General features: G+C 41.0%; 1 protein-coding gene across 1 annotated transcript in view; it reads right to left on the bottom strand.

The window, feature by feature from the left end:
- Nucleotides 1–338: 338 nt before the first annotated feature.
- MMRN1 (multimerin 1) overlaps nt 339–15057 on the bottom strand; it is a 29411-nt gene continuing 14692 nt past the window's right edge. The window contains exons 4-8 of the mRNA XM_065837930.2: nt 10226–10324; nt 9535–9708; nt 6242–8221; nt 3149–3295; nt 339–2041 (exon numbers count right to left, since the gene is read on the bottom strand). Of these exons, the coding sequence (XP_065694002.2) occupies nt 1620–2041; nt 3149–3295; nt 6242–8221; nt 9535–9708; nt 10226–10324 (2822 nt within the window). The 3' untranslated portion in view covers nt 339–1619. The remainder of the gene's footprint in view (nt 2042–3148; nt 3296–6241; nt 8222–9534; nt 9709–10225; nt 10325–15057) is intronic.

Raw genomic sequence — 15057 nt, 5'->3', positions numbered from 1 at the left:
CATAGGCACAGCAGGAATAAAGAGGACTAAACACATTAAAATACCGAATCATACAAGGAGGGATTGGGGCTCGTGGTCATTATATTTGATAAAATTCAATGATATGGTAGGCTGAGTTAGTGTCATATCAAAGATTGAGTGTTTACAGAAAAATATGGTATGCAACAGGAGAAGGGGTTGTAGCACACTCATTTGGGTTTCATGGTGCATTAAGAATCTATCAGTACAAAGAAGAAAAGATTTCTGGCCTAAATAACACACACAAAACCCCCAAAAACAAACAAACCAACCCAAACACACATGGTAAGGGATGCAGTGAAGGGAACAAGCCTGGTCGGTGGCATTAATTGGTGAAGACGTCTATTTTTTCAGCTGGGAGGATAAGGACAGGGAGGGATACAAACACACAGAGTCATAAAACCTGATCAATTAGTGTTAACAAAAATAATAACCAGAAACAAAGCTGGCCAGTTACACCAGCTGATGAAACAGCAAGAAACTGCAGCAACCCAGCACTTCGCAACCGATAAGGATGCAAACCTGAGGTTTATTTTTTCAGGCAGTCATAGCATGAACTAAAAATACTTTTTCTAAAAATTGGATTGAGGCTTGGAAATCGTATTCTGATTTACATAGACTGAAGTTCATTTCATCTCAGTAGGTAGTGAATATAATGCAGAAATAAACCAAATCATAGAGTTCTAGAGCTCAAACGTAGAAAGGACTCTGAGAATGACCATATAACCTTGTGGACTACCTAGGCAACACTTTACATGCTAAAATCTCTGTGAAGCCGATATAACCATAGAATCAATGTCTTGAGTTGGAAGGGACCCACATAGGTCATCAAGTCCAACTCCTGTCCCCAAGCAACCACATTTGCTCAAAAAACATATCACACCTAAGGAGATGTTGCTTCAACATATTCAACTCCACCAAATCCATTATAACGTTTTCGCATGACTGCTAAAATTCAGCACGTTATTTCTAATCTGAATATATCAACATGCAGGTTCTAAATAGTCCCTTTTGTTTTTTTTCTAAATAAAACCCCAGTATGTTATCACACTGGTTGCGTAAAAAATCATGAATCAATGAAACACTGACATATAAAGGTGTGTGGTGGATAACATCAAATAAAATGAAAAAGAAATGTATTTTCTTCCAGACAGAATATATATACCTGGTTACCGCTTGATAGAATAAGACCCAGCATCTGCCTCATCAAAATCTATCCATCAGCTTTGGTGTGTATGCGGGTTGGAAAGGAATGATCAGCACCAGCTCTGATTTATCTTGAGAACTGATTCTCAGCTACCTTTTCTAAGAATGTTCATGCAATAAATGTAGACCATAATCAGCTTCATGCTTCCAGTCATGCTTATAGAAAGAAGATGCTTCTTTTCCCCCCATTCCCAGCCTGGGGACTCTCTTGGCAGACGTCTACTTGGCTACAACCAAGCAACTTCTTGGAGAACCAGAACTTCAAATGCCACCACACTCGTTACTCTGAGAAACTTAATGCTGCTAAAGAAATGAAGTATTTAAAGGCAAAGACAAATTCACATGCAGGTTGCTGTTTACTATATTTACTACTGTTCACTACATTTAGGACTGGCTTAGGTACGATACAACAAGTAACCACTAAATGTAGTTACTGGTGGATACTTGGTTGGTATGGAGCCAGTTGCCAATCTGAGCCAGACTTCCTGACCATAATTTAACTCTAATAACGCATTTCCAGCAATTACTCTGTCAGTGTACTTGTTACTATTAATATTCTCAGCCTGGAAAGTGAGTTTGTCTACTCCATCAACAACCAGATAGCCTGAGGCACGTGGACTAAACGATTCAATGGTATATTCAAAAACATAGACCCCCAGATATGGAACGTGGAACTTCCCGGTTGCTGGGGCAAATGAAGCTCCATAGTTGACGTCCAGATTATTAAATTTGATGGTTCCTGGAGTTGTCATTCCATAAGTATGAGAGGCAAAAAAAGCCACCATCGGTGCATATCTGTATGATCCTCTTGAAAAATCTGGAATGGAATAAACAACAATTTCAAGTAATGTTATGTTGTATAAAGGCAGTTTAGGCCTGCCAGAAGATCACAAGCAGCTTTTCTAAAGTCACATCATCCAGTAGCTTGAGCAACTGAAATACAGCATTTCTGCATAAACACAGAGATTTTCCGTATTGCATAAAAAGCAGTTTCCTTCACAATTAGTGCTAGGTGTATCCACAAAAGAATAATTTTAGAAACAGCAAGGGAGTTTATGTTTGTCTATACTGCATTATCATTACTGGAGCTGCTATTTTTCTTTGCTTTCTTTCTCACTCTGTTTCACCCATGAAGTTTTTGCCACCCCAGGATCTCTTTCTTTGTTCATCTGTGCGTGCTGAAGCCAGAATTTTCCCCACAAACCTTAGACAAACGCTGGAAAGGTTTAGCTCTCCTGACGTGAAATGAAGGAAGGAAAGTATATGTTTTTCTCTTCCAGCAGAGCCCGCACACTATGATTCCCTGCCACTGTACAAATTATTTTATTCACTATTCATATGCTGTCATGAGTGAGAATCAGCCAAGTGGCTGCTGAAAGCTGCATATAATTCACATTCCATGTGGCCTGGATGTAAATTGTTTTTATTTCTGGAGTGAATAAGCGCAGTTTCCACTTTTATTTTTAAAACATCTTTCAAGGGCTGCATCCTTTGCTGGTGAAAATCACAGACATGCCTAAAATGACTCCTTGAGGTCATAGTCCCACAAATTATGGTAGCTACAGGTATTTATAGTGCATTTATGACCGTGCTGAAGCTGGTATTCCCCAATGATGTGATTTTACCCCCCACCTCGAAGTCTGCGATGCTGTGTTCAGTACATCTCTTGCACACCCTCTTGCCCTGCACACTATGGCTGGTCCCAGCCCAATTTCATCCCATTGTCTGGTCATATTAAAGAAAGTGATTATGAGTCACCCATGGGAATTGACGTCTTCAGTACCAAAACACAGGCCACTACTACTTGAGCTGGCACTCATTAAAGTGAAATGTGAGACCTTTGACCGGCAAATGCTCTCTAATGAGGCCCTGGGGCAGAGGCCCCATACCGCTACCATATTGCACTACTAAATTCTTGACTTACCAACACTCAGAGAGTTGTCGTCTACCAGCTTTGTACTGCAGTTGACTCCTCCGAAAGGGTGGCGACAAGCGCAAACGAAGCCCTGTCTGTCGTTGATGCACGTTCCTCCATTCCGGCACGGGGCACTGACACAAGCTGAGTATTGCTCTGTGATAGAGAGGGAGGAAAACCAGCCAGCTCAGTCGCAATGTCATTACAGCGGCACTTCCCAAGCGTTCAGTGTTTTGGAAAGCTTCTTTGTCCATTCGTAAAGACGTTGGAATTTCTGCTCAGACCATGTGTGAAGGCCAAATTGAGATCCCATCCAGGCTGTTCAGACCCTTTGCTAGTCCAGCCTCTCTCTTTGCATACCCTCAGTTAACCTCCAAGATACAGAACTACCTATAAATGCTGAGTTCTGCTTGTCTCAAGGGGTCTAATACATGTAGTAAGATGAGAGATATTAGAAATCTAACTTATTTTGAGCATTTCACTCAGTAAACCTCATGAGAACCATAAAAAGGTTGAGATATCTGTCCAAATATGATTGTACAGTCCAAGAGACCCTTGTCTCCAAAATACCAACCTTTCCTTGCTCGTTTCTTCCCTCCTGTCCTCCTTTGTTTAATGATCTCCCTCCCTGCAACATGAGTGTAAAGCCAGCAAATCCTGGCTACAACCAAGCATTAGAAAATTGTCCTTCTGCTGTTCCTTGCACAAGTCTTTCCACAATAATCTAAAGCAGGCTGGCTCAGCCTCCTCCTTCCCTTCTTTTGCAGTAGCCCTCAGACACTACAGCAAACCAAAACGAGTGGATATCAGGTGGTCTGCAATCATGCAATTAAATAAATATGTTGGATCAGGTAATTAATCTTTACTAAGAATGGGAATGTGCCGAAAGGCTCGGAGCTGACCATGCAGCAGGAGTCCTTCAGAAACAAACAACAAAACTTGGAAGAGGCAATATTGACATATCCGAGTTTATTTCCTTTTGGTGAGATAAAAGAAACAGTTATTTACCTGCTGGTTCAGGCAAATCTGTCCCTTGGTTTGGTTTCACTAGTACAGGCACAGAAGGGTGCTCTTTCTGGACAGAGCACACCAAAGCACAGATTTGTCCTGTTGGTGTACAGGTTGGACTGCCCTGTCTATGAGATGACTCCCCTAGATGTGTCACAGCCATTGCAGGACAGTCTGGCTGCTGGTGATGAAAGACCTTAAATGCTATCCAAACCATTACCAGTACTTGTTCTTGCCCATAAATAACTCAATTTCAGGATATCTACTGGGATTCTTGTAAAAATTTCATATTGCAAGCAATGCAAAGTATACCAAAGAGGTGTTTTGCAGAGCACCCTCCCTGTGTATGAACTGGTGAGATCACATCCAGCTGCAACAGAAATCTGTCAGTCCAGCATCACTGATCTCTGAGACAGTAACTACTGAGTGTAATCGTATAACGCGTTGTCACAGCAGTTTGGGGGGAAGAACATTCAGGCCACATTAAAAATTGAACATTGGTATGAAAAATTCTGAACACAAAGCATTCCCAAGCCATACATCTTTCCTTCCTCTTGCTTTGGTCAAATACAAATATCTTTTAGGTGATTAACCTTTTCTTGGCCAGGAACTGTGAGCAGAGCTCTGGAAAGAGAACTCCACACAGTCCTGTGATAGTAAAGCCAGACTGGTGGGTGTGAACTGAAAAAAAACCTTTCATGAAAGGGTCTGCTTATTGCCAGGGAAATGTTGAAGTGGATCTCCACATAGATATTTCAGTAATGTCCATAGTGACCTTCAGATTCGCACCCAGCCATTGCACAGGCTGCTGCATTAAGGCAAACCATCTCTGTAAGGAATTTTAGTTCGGCGAGCAGAGTGCTAAAGCACATTGTGCAGCGCCACTCGAATTTCCAATGATGGAGCCTATATACTTGAAAACACAACAGTAATTTTCACAGAAAACAATGTCCACCCCATAATGACTGAAATAAAGCAATTTAGGACTGTCATGTCTGGGGTCAAAGCACAGGCAACTGGACACGAGGAAATAAAGCAATTTAGGACTGTCATGTCTGGGGTCACAGCACAGGCAACTGGACACGAGGAAATAATGTTTTTCCTCAGATAACAGTTTTGCTGCACACTTAATTGAAGTTATTTTTCACTCTTATTTACCCAACATTGACATATTTACCAAGTGTGAAAGGAAAGCAGAAAAGGAAGGAAAACAGCTGATTGTGCTGACTGTATCGTATTCCCAAAATACAAGAGCGTTGTTTAAGAACACGGCAGCCTCTCTGCTAATTGGCCTCTCCTTATCATAAACAAGAAGGACATCCATGAAACAGGAAAAAGATCACAAAAAGGGAAATGATAATGAGATTGAGACTAGTGTTTTAAATTGATGAGTAAAAGGAAGTTTATAAGTTAAACTAAAGGCTAAAATTACAGCTGTGAGTAGCAAAGAATAAAGTGAATGCAGTTGCTATTTACATTCAGTATGGTAGGAGTGCGGAGAGCCAGTTAATGCCGAGTTTTGCTGCTCTTCGGGAGGGGAAGCAGCCAGAAGCTCTTTTGGGAAATCGCCTGCCACGGCTGTACAAACATCTTCAAACTAATCATGAGCTCTGTCAGCATCTACTGGGGTGTTGTTCAGAAGCAAATCAAATATTTAGCAATTTAATGGTCTCCTTATGGAAAGAAGTGACTCCGGTGGGTCAATTTGGTACTGTCTGAACAGGAAATCACGACGTTTTCTCAATATTTAGTTATCAATAACTGTCTCTCTGGAAGCCCCAGGAGATTTGCCTAAACTGTCAGGTATGTTCGAAAGGTCAGGTTCTCAGATGAGCGTGTGTGCATGCACATGTATCTTAAACTGATCAGATGTGAATTTATTAAGGAAAATTAAATGGAGCTTCTAGATGCCTTTGTGCAGAGTCTCCTCCTTCCTCTTGTAAGGAAGAAACTCAAGTAACTTCAGATTCCTTTATGGCAGTCTGAGGACTTGTTATTCACCCTCAGCCAACTTCTGCCACCTCAGCTTATCACAATGGTTCCATACACCCTTATTACAAACCCCCTCATTTTTAGCAGAGTAAAATGCATTACCTGAATCTATGGCATTATCCACGTTTCTCTGACTTCGGCTTGCCAGGCTCACGGTGACGTTTGCTGCTCCTTTTTTCACTGGGGCTGATTTCTTTAAAACCGGTTTCACTTGCTTCTGAGATTTGGTGATGTTATTCATTGCACTTGCCACTGATATGTCAACATGCTGGGTTAAATTTGTCAAGATAGTTCCTGCTTTTATTTCAAGCACAGATTCAACGAGCTCTTGGAGGCCTCTTTGCAGCAGGGGGACATCTGGCTGAGCAAGTTTAATTAGCACAGGTATACTGGCGTTCACTTTTTGGATGCTGCTGTTGGTTTCCTGACACAGCCCCCAGGCCTCGTGAGCCGTCTTGTTCACAACTGGAATGGTGTTTGAGAAACGGATCGACTTGGCTTCCAGGGCCTTGATCCTGGAACTCAGCGTCTGGAGCTGAAGTGAGACCATTTGTTCTTTCTCTGTCGAGGCGGCTTTGTTTTTCTTCAGCGAGACACAGTTATTTGCCAAAAACTTAGAAATTTTCGACTCCACATTCAGAAGACGAACCTCATGGTCCTTTGATTCCTCCAGAGAGTCCAATAGTTTTTCTTCCAGGCGGCCGATATCTTGTTTTTGATTGTCCACTTTCAACGATGTATCATTTAAAATATAGAAAAGTCTTCTGAAATTGTGAAGGATAATTTTGTCAGACTCATCATATGGAAGATCGGAAAGGGATGGCACTACTTGTGAAGTGAATTCATGCTTGTTCCTAAGGAGCAGTGTCTGGAGGGATTCATTCAGCTGTTGGAACTGGGGAATGAAAGCCAGGAGGCTGCTCAGTTTCTCAGCTCTGCCACAGCAGACTTCAGTTTCATTTCTTAGAAGATGCAGCGTATCTTTCAGTACGTAGTTATCTTGAATAGAATCAATAGCGCTATTTAGTACTATCATGGTCTTGTTTAATCCATCCTCTATTTCCATGGAGCATTCATTAACACGGCTCTCAAACAGCTCCTGATAAGCCTGAGATTCATTTTTAAGTCCTTCCTGAGTTTTGGAAAGTTCCTTGATTACAGAACTCATTCTGTTGATGGAAGTAGTGAGGTTTTCAAGCTTCTCGTTGATTTCTTCAGCTTTAATTTGTTGTTCATATTCTGAAGTCAAACTAAAAGGTACCCCTTGTTCAATCAGGGGTTGCAGGATCTCCATGTCATAGCACAAATCATTAATTTGCTCATTCATTTTGTCCACCTTATTGTCCAATGGAAGGAGCAGTTCAGAGAGGCTTTTGTTTAGCACGAGCATGTTCTCTTGGGTCGCTGCCAGCTGTGTTTGGAAATCCCTTCTGCTCTCTGACAACATGTCATCGCAGACTCCCAGAACAGTGTCTCTCTGAATTTCCAGTGCAACGCTGAGATTGCTGATCTTGCTGTCTTGGACTCTCAAGTCATCATAGATCTGCAGCACCATCATGCCGTGTTTCTTCACCGCCTCATGCAGTGCGACCATGTACTCTGTAACATTGGACTCTGTGACTTTATCTGCTGAAGGGATGTTCTGGCTTGAAGACTGTTCAGCTGCTAGCAGTTGTTCGTGAGCATCTTTCATTTCAGTGAGAGTCCTGTTTAAAGATTTGTAATAAATGACACTTCTTGACTGTTGATGCTGCAAGTTATCTTCCAAGGATCTCTGTTTTTCCTGTAAAGTTTTCATAGGCTTGTCACAAGTGAGGGTCATTTCCTCTTTCATCTGTGCCATATGGCTCTTCAACTCCAGAATGTCAAGTTTTGTTGGCCCATTGTCCATCTCCTGAGCAAATTTTTGTTGGGTTTCATTCAGGTGCTTGACTGATTCTTTTGTATTTTCAAGATCCTCTGACAAACTAGACACAGTCTTAAAAATCTGAGCCACGTTCTCTTGCATTTCATCTTGAAATACTTTAAAGTGTTCTCTGACAATGCCTTTGACTAATTCATTAATACTTCTGGATTTGAGACCTTTGGGGAAAAGGAGAAATACGGAAAAAATCAAACCAATTGTGCTAGCAACATATTTTTCCACAGTGTGAGCAAATACAGTGCTGTACAGAGGTGAAACACATGTCCCTGCCCCAATTTACCCATCCATAGAGCAAAATCTAAAACCGAGGAATGCAGAGGATGGCTAATAGTGTCTAACAACTCATCCCTGCACATTTTAATTAGCACAGGATGCAGCAAAACATCTCTTGGAATACCTAGAATATGACAGCTAGAACGAATGGAATACTAAAAAGAATGAAAAGAAAGCAAAAGGGAAATAGGATATATTCAAAGAGAAATGAAATGTATGCCCAAGGGTCAAGAATGCCATCTAGCAATATGTGGAGAGGTGAAAGCAGGTCACTGAGTGAGATGGGATAAATGTGATCCAGGGTAGAAGAGAGCCATCTAGCATGCGACAAGAGCAACTCAGGAGACAGACGAAGACTGAAAATACCGTAAATGGGACCATACTTGGTAAATTCAAGAGAGATACACAAGCATTCATTGTTTCATTTAGTTTTATCTCCATGTAAGGAGCTCCAGTTCCCTCTTTCTGTTTTTAAACAATAGAAAAGTCTTTTGGATTCCAAAGTGTGAAACACAAACACTTTGAGGAAAATCCCTGAGGAATGAGGAAACCATTGCATATCAAAGAAATGAACGCTTCGGTCCCAATCTGTTTGTTAAGCACCATTTGCATTAATAGTCGAGTAACAAACAGATCTTGTGACAGAGTCACAAAGAATTGATGTGTAATTCTACTGGTGAGGGCCTGCCCAGCCTCCTGATCCCTGGCTGTGTTCTTCTCATCTGCCGACCATAAATACAGAATATGAGCAGGGGCAGATAATTCAGCAGAATATTTGCCATGTTATAAATACAGCAACCATGGAAATCCTTATACATTTCCCCTGCATATGTGAATTATGCACTAAAGAATATTACTTGGACTTAGTAGCAAAGCAAATACTACCTCCTTTAGCAGCTGTGAGATAAACAAACAAAACATATAAGAATATTTGCAGAAGCTCTAATTAACTGATTAATTAAGCCTGGATAGTGACTTAAGTTACTATGTAGACAATGTAAATTTCTTTGTTGCTATAAAAGACACCATAACAAATGTCAAAAGAAACAAATCCTATTATGAAATGAAACAAAAAAAAAAAGAATTCTCCCTATAAATGTTGAACAATAGAATAGGGAAGTCTATTAATGTTTTTAGCATTTATTTTTTTCTGTCACCTTTAACCGGGTGAGTGATTACATTCATTTATTTTTCCTACCTTTTAGGAAAGACTGGAAGTCTCTGCCCTTATCTTCATTGATTTTGCCTTCCAGAGACAAAAGCATCTTGGTCACATCATTCATCGCAGCCGCAATGTTGTCAACCTTCTTCTGTAGGAAAGTCAGTTTCATCTCCTGGCTGCTAATCTTCTCATTCAGTTTTTGTGTAAGTGCTTGGTCAGGAAACAAAATGAGAGAGAAAAAAGTAGTGTTAAAACATGGTGACAGGGAACAAAAGAAAATGTCATTAACTTCAGAGACATTAGCTGAAAGCCAGGTGAAAAGTTGCTCAATTTTTAGTCTTGAGTGAATCAATTAACATCACTCCATTTTCTTTTATGACCAATTACTCCTAGATTGGGCTTAGGGTTATTTTGGCTGTGTGGGTTTTTTTTCCTTTTGTTTGTTTTCCTTTTAATTCATCTATTCTACTCAGTAATATAATAGTTCAAATATTTTTAGGCAGAATGACTTTCCTGGTTTCAGTTCAGTCACAAGACACTCTGTTGAGCCACTGGTGCCTTTACATTCTATTTCTTTTGCCTATCAGAGAATCATACTGCTGGAAACCAACTGTTCAGGCAGGTGCCTCCAGCAGACAGGGACTTTTCTCAGCTTGTTTTTGCAGTGATCTCAGTGAGTCACATAGTGAGTGATGGGCTGGAGGTGACTGTCATTCCAACAGCTGACCTGGCCCATCGGGGTCCTGAGCAGTTCCCAGTGTCCTCTCACCCACAGTTGTGCTGCTTTCAGCCTGGTTGCTGTGCATAAGTGATCCTTGTTCTTGAGCTAAAAGAGGGAGAAGAGGGAAAGGATGTGAGTGGAACACTGAGCATGGCAATCAGGATTCCACAACAATTATCTACACCAACTTTACCAAAGCCTCATCATCTGCAGTGAGTTTTGGTGTCTGCTTAGTCCACACAGTGTGGGTGTCCTGGTTTTGTTAAAAACAAGTTTTTCTTTTAGTGAATTTTGCCTGTCAGCTAAAGCCTTCATATTAGCTGCATTTTCCTGGAGAACCAGACACGTTTTGGTAAACCTAGCAATGAATGCAAACTTATTGATAAGCATGGATGGACATCTTGCGAGAGGGGCAACGAGAAACCGGTGACCAGGAAACTGACCAAGGATCTCGTCCCTTTTTTTTTGTCTTTTCTTTTTCCCTTCTGCTTATGGCCGACATTAGGAGAGGACCTTGCTGGTTATCCCTGTGAACTGAAGCCTAGTGAGAGACTGAATCCAGCTCCGGTTGGCTGCAGAATCTAATCCAGGACTTTGGGTGCTGGCTCTGCAGTTGCTGAGACTTTCAAGATTGGTTTTGTATATTTTGTATTATTTTCTCTATTCTTATTAGTAGCATTAGTAAAACATCTTTAATTTTTCCAACTCTCTTCTCTCTGTCCTTCTTTCCCTCCGTGCTGAGTGGGAAGGGGGGAGAGGGAGGGGAAGAAGGGGGAAGTAGGATGGGGGGAGGAGGTTAACAATACATTTGCAAGGGTTTTATTGTCATCCCCACAATCTTAACCCTCGACAGTGAAGAAGCCAGTGAACGGCTTTAGAAATGGCTCTGAGACTGGCGGTGGTTGGCGTTAACACTGAAATATCAAAACCTGCCCTATAACAAACAGACCTTTGAAATCTCCAGGGCTAAGTATTCTAAAGGAGCATTTTAAATCAATATAAAACATCAGTACAAAGACAATGCAAAGATTGCCAGCTGTAAAATTAACGTTTTTTTTATAGCTACAAAATTAGTCGGCTTTGTTGAAACAGATTTTTGACAGATAACCCAAATTTTCAACCATGGAAATTTCCCCACTAAAGGCAGTTGTGATATTACATTGTTGCACCACCTAAAAAATAAAAACGATTTCAAAACATAATCAAATTCCAACAAATGTCATCTGCGATTTGCAACTGGTATATACATTAAAAAAAAACTTCACGAAGATGATAAGTTTGTAAATGTTTTCTCTGGCCATGGCAGATGGGATTTTCTATGCTTGTTCTACATCTCAGCCCAAAGATCCCAAAGCAATTTGCAAAAAGCTAGACATTGTTATTATTTCAATAATACAGTTGAGGAACAGAGTTCCAGAGAAGTGCCTTCACTCACAAAAAGTACTGAACAACCCATGGAGCTGGGAACTGAACTCAAATTTCCATCTTCCCGACTCATTTCTCTAACCATTGGGTTTAACTGTGTTGCTTTCATTTCATTATTGTTTAAAATAATGAAATACGTATAAAGCAGGCTGTAAACTTGCTGGTCTAAATTCATACCAATTTTTATGTGCTTCTTCAGTCCATGAAGCATTTTGAAACAGACATTGTTCCAGCTGGAACACATCTACAGAATGCCTTTTATATAGCTCTGATGGGATTGCCAATCTTCAGGACAGCACAAGCAGAATAACTTGGGTATGGTGACATTATTTTCCGGCTCAAATACTAAAAACTAGTCCTGCCATAATGTGAGTTTCCAAGGAAACAGGATAAAATGCTGAACTGAGAAATCCCCTATGTTTCATTAGCCTCTTGGCAGTATATATGAGCATCAATAGATTACATCTAAGGATGATATAAGGTGTCTGAGGCTGTAAATTAAACAGTGGGATGTAAGAATTAGGACAGGAACTCAAAAGAAATGATCATATGGACTGAAAGTTTAATAGAAATTATTGAAATCGGCTGATAAGAAATACAAAATCCTCAAATAGCTATAATTTTGATAGCTTCTGTTATCTTTCTCTGGTATGGTTATTGACAGGAGTTAAATACTTGCATTCAGCCGAATTCATTACACAGGATTTATCGGGCTGTGATGTGATGATACTATCTATGACAAGGGAGTCAGTTACTTGCCCATGATAAAGACCCACCGATCGATGTCCTTTTATTCTTTCATTTACCGATCTTTCTGTTGCTCTAAATGTATTCACTGCTACTGTTACTGCTATGGACACCAGATTTTTTCCTTTAATACCATCCATCTTATCTTTCATCCTCCCTATTGGATCAACTGCCCCACTCACAGCTTCACATGGCAGAATACCTAAACCCTTCCAATTTTATTAACTTTTAGACTTTAAAGGAGATATATTTCTTGCTGTGTGCCTGTTTACTAATGCTTTAAACTGCTCAGATAACTTAATCCCTGTAAGAAACAGAACCCAGTATTACTCTGCTGCAGCAAACGTGTAACGGAGCAAGCCAACAGTGCATGATAGCGCTTCTAAAAGCAGCAAGGACTGCAGCCACAAAACTCACCCACAGACAACACCTCATATTGTACAGTTATTACATTTCATCACTGTAAGGAAAGGCAGCGTTAGAAATTCGGGGTTTTCATTTGTGAAGCAAATTCGAAGGAGTCATTTGCAATATATGTTCTATACCATCTTTCCAGTGTGGCTTCATCCTTTTCCAAAGGAACCGTTCTGACACATCATATGGTGATTAAGTCTTATGTGCTCCTTGGTCCCACACCTGAGATTCCCCATCCCAGATGTTCAAAGGCAGCAGATGTGACGGGAGCACCAGGCAAACTCCAATACATAATCTCCTTAGGTTGGAAAGAGCCATCAAATGATTTGTGTTTGAGACCTTTACAAATTGGAAAAAAGCAGCATTTCAAAATGCTGAGCAATAAGGAATAATTCCAGCTTCTCAAGGAGCTTCAGCACTTCTGAATATCAGGTGACACACATAGGAATCAAACATTAGGCTCCTATCATAGAATGTATTAACCTAGATGTAAAATTTATTGTCCCATGTATTTTTAAACACAGGGTGCAAAATGATTTCAAGGAATATTAAAAATACGGAAATCTGATCTTTTTCTCCCAATATATTTTTGATGAAGCGGGAGTGGCTGAAGGGGAATCCCTGTGGGGAGTTGGGGAGTTTCCTCCTCATTCCCCGTGTTCCAAGGTGAATTAATCGCTACCTTTTGTGTCTGCGGCTCACCCCATGCAGAGCATCGCACTGGCTCCTGTGCAGAACATTTTACAGCCATCTGCTGGAGAAATGACATCGCTGCTGTGCAGGAGAATTCAGCACTTAACAATGGTTGTGGCACCATCAGCAACTCCGAAACCAGCGCTTTGCTCCCAACCGCAGCCAGGGACAACAGAAACTCATTAATACACAGTAAGTCATCTGAGCCTCGCTTCTCAGCAAAGGTGAATTCAAACACAGCACGATCAACATTTGAACCTCATAGCTCTTGAAATCGCTCATGACACATAATAGAGTGTTCAAGGACCATATTTGCATGAGCAAACGGGGTTTATTCACCTTAGACATTGCTACACATACATTGTTTTCTCCAGGGTGAACAGTTAAGAAAAACCTGCATGTAGTAAAAATCACGCAATGAACTTGGCAACTCAGAAATTACAAGCCCTTTCATTTTAGCTTTTTTTCTTCCAGTTAAGCATTTGATATTCCCAAATCCCCCCCAAAAAAATGATGATCTATTTGTTGAATTCTTTATATTGCACTGTTTCCTGAGACTTGTGAGAAGTTACGTATACATATTTCCCTTCTTAAAAAGTTTCTTGTTAAATTGCATTGCTGGACTAGGATCCATGTCTTAACCAATTCCGTCATATGTTGCCACATGAGAGGTAAAGTCAGAAACAGCGGCCTGAACACGTCTTATCAGAGGCTCTTCAGTCTTACCACATATTACCTTGAGAGCAGTTACAGGGAGACCACCCAATACAGGTTACAGATGTCTAGTAATAACTATCAGATGGTGACAAGTGTTTCCTCCTGCCCAGACTGTAAGACTGAAATAGCTGTGCATGATTTCACTTGGTTTGAAGGAGATGCTAAACCAGAAGGTGTTTTGAATTAGCATTTGCTACAGGCAACTCACATCACACTACCAGTGCCTTCCCAGGATCTAAAACATATTGCCAGAATTCCCCAGTTCCCTTGGCACAGAAACCCTTCAATAAGGGTTCTGTTGTTGAGCAGATCAAGCGCAGAGAGGCCAAGCAGAGGGCTCAGTGGCTCTGGAGACCCCCAGTCAGAGCTTACACCATTTCTCCCCACCTCGTTGGAGAAATAAAGTGCCTGAGGACAAGGCTGTCGGGCTCCCGACTGTTCAAGTTCATTAGCTGACGTCCCTTCATGGGAATTGAATAACCCAGGCAGGGCCCATGCTGGTGGTCTGCTCCTCATGGGAGGCAGCATTCCAGAAGCGCGGAAGAAGAGCCTTTCTGACATAACACCTTTCATCCCAATCTCTTTAAGCACTTCTACAAGCGTTAATTAATTAAATATCCCCGTGCCCCCCGTGAGATAAGTGTCATCTCAATTTTCTAGATGGGTAAACGTGGTTATGCAGATTATAAGTGGCTGCCCCAAGTTATTTAGCAAGCCAGAAGAGGTTCGAAAAGAGAACCCAGGAGATGTAATTTCAAACCCGCTCCTGTAACGCTTGACAACACTTTCCTTTATTCTTATTTTTACACAGATGCCACTACAAATTGAGTTATACAGCTATT

Source organism: Patagioenas fasciata, chromosome 4 (genome assembly GCF_037038585.1).
Source record: "Patagioenas fasciata isolate bPatFas1 chromosome 4, bPatFas1.hap1, whole genome shotgun sequence".
Classification (NCBI taxonomy): domain Eukaryota; kingdom Metazoa; phylum Chordata; class Aves; order Columbiformes; family Columbidae; genus Patagioenas; species Patagioenas fasciata.
Note: the sequence above shows the minus strand (reverse complement) of the source record. Positions and strands in the feature narration are given on the sequence as shown.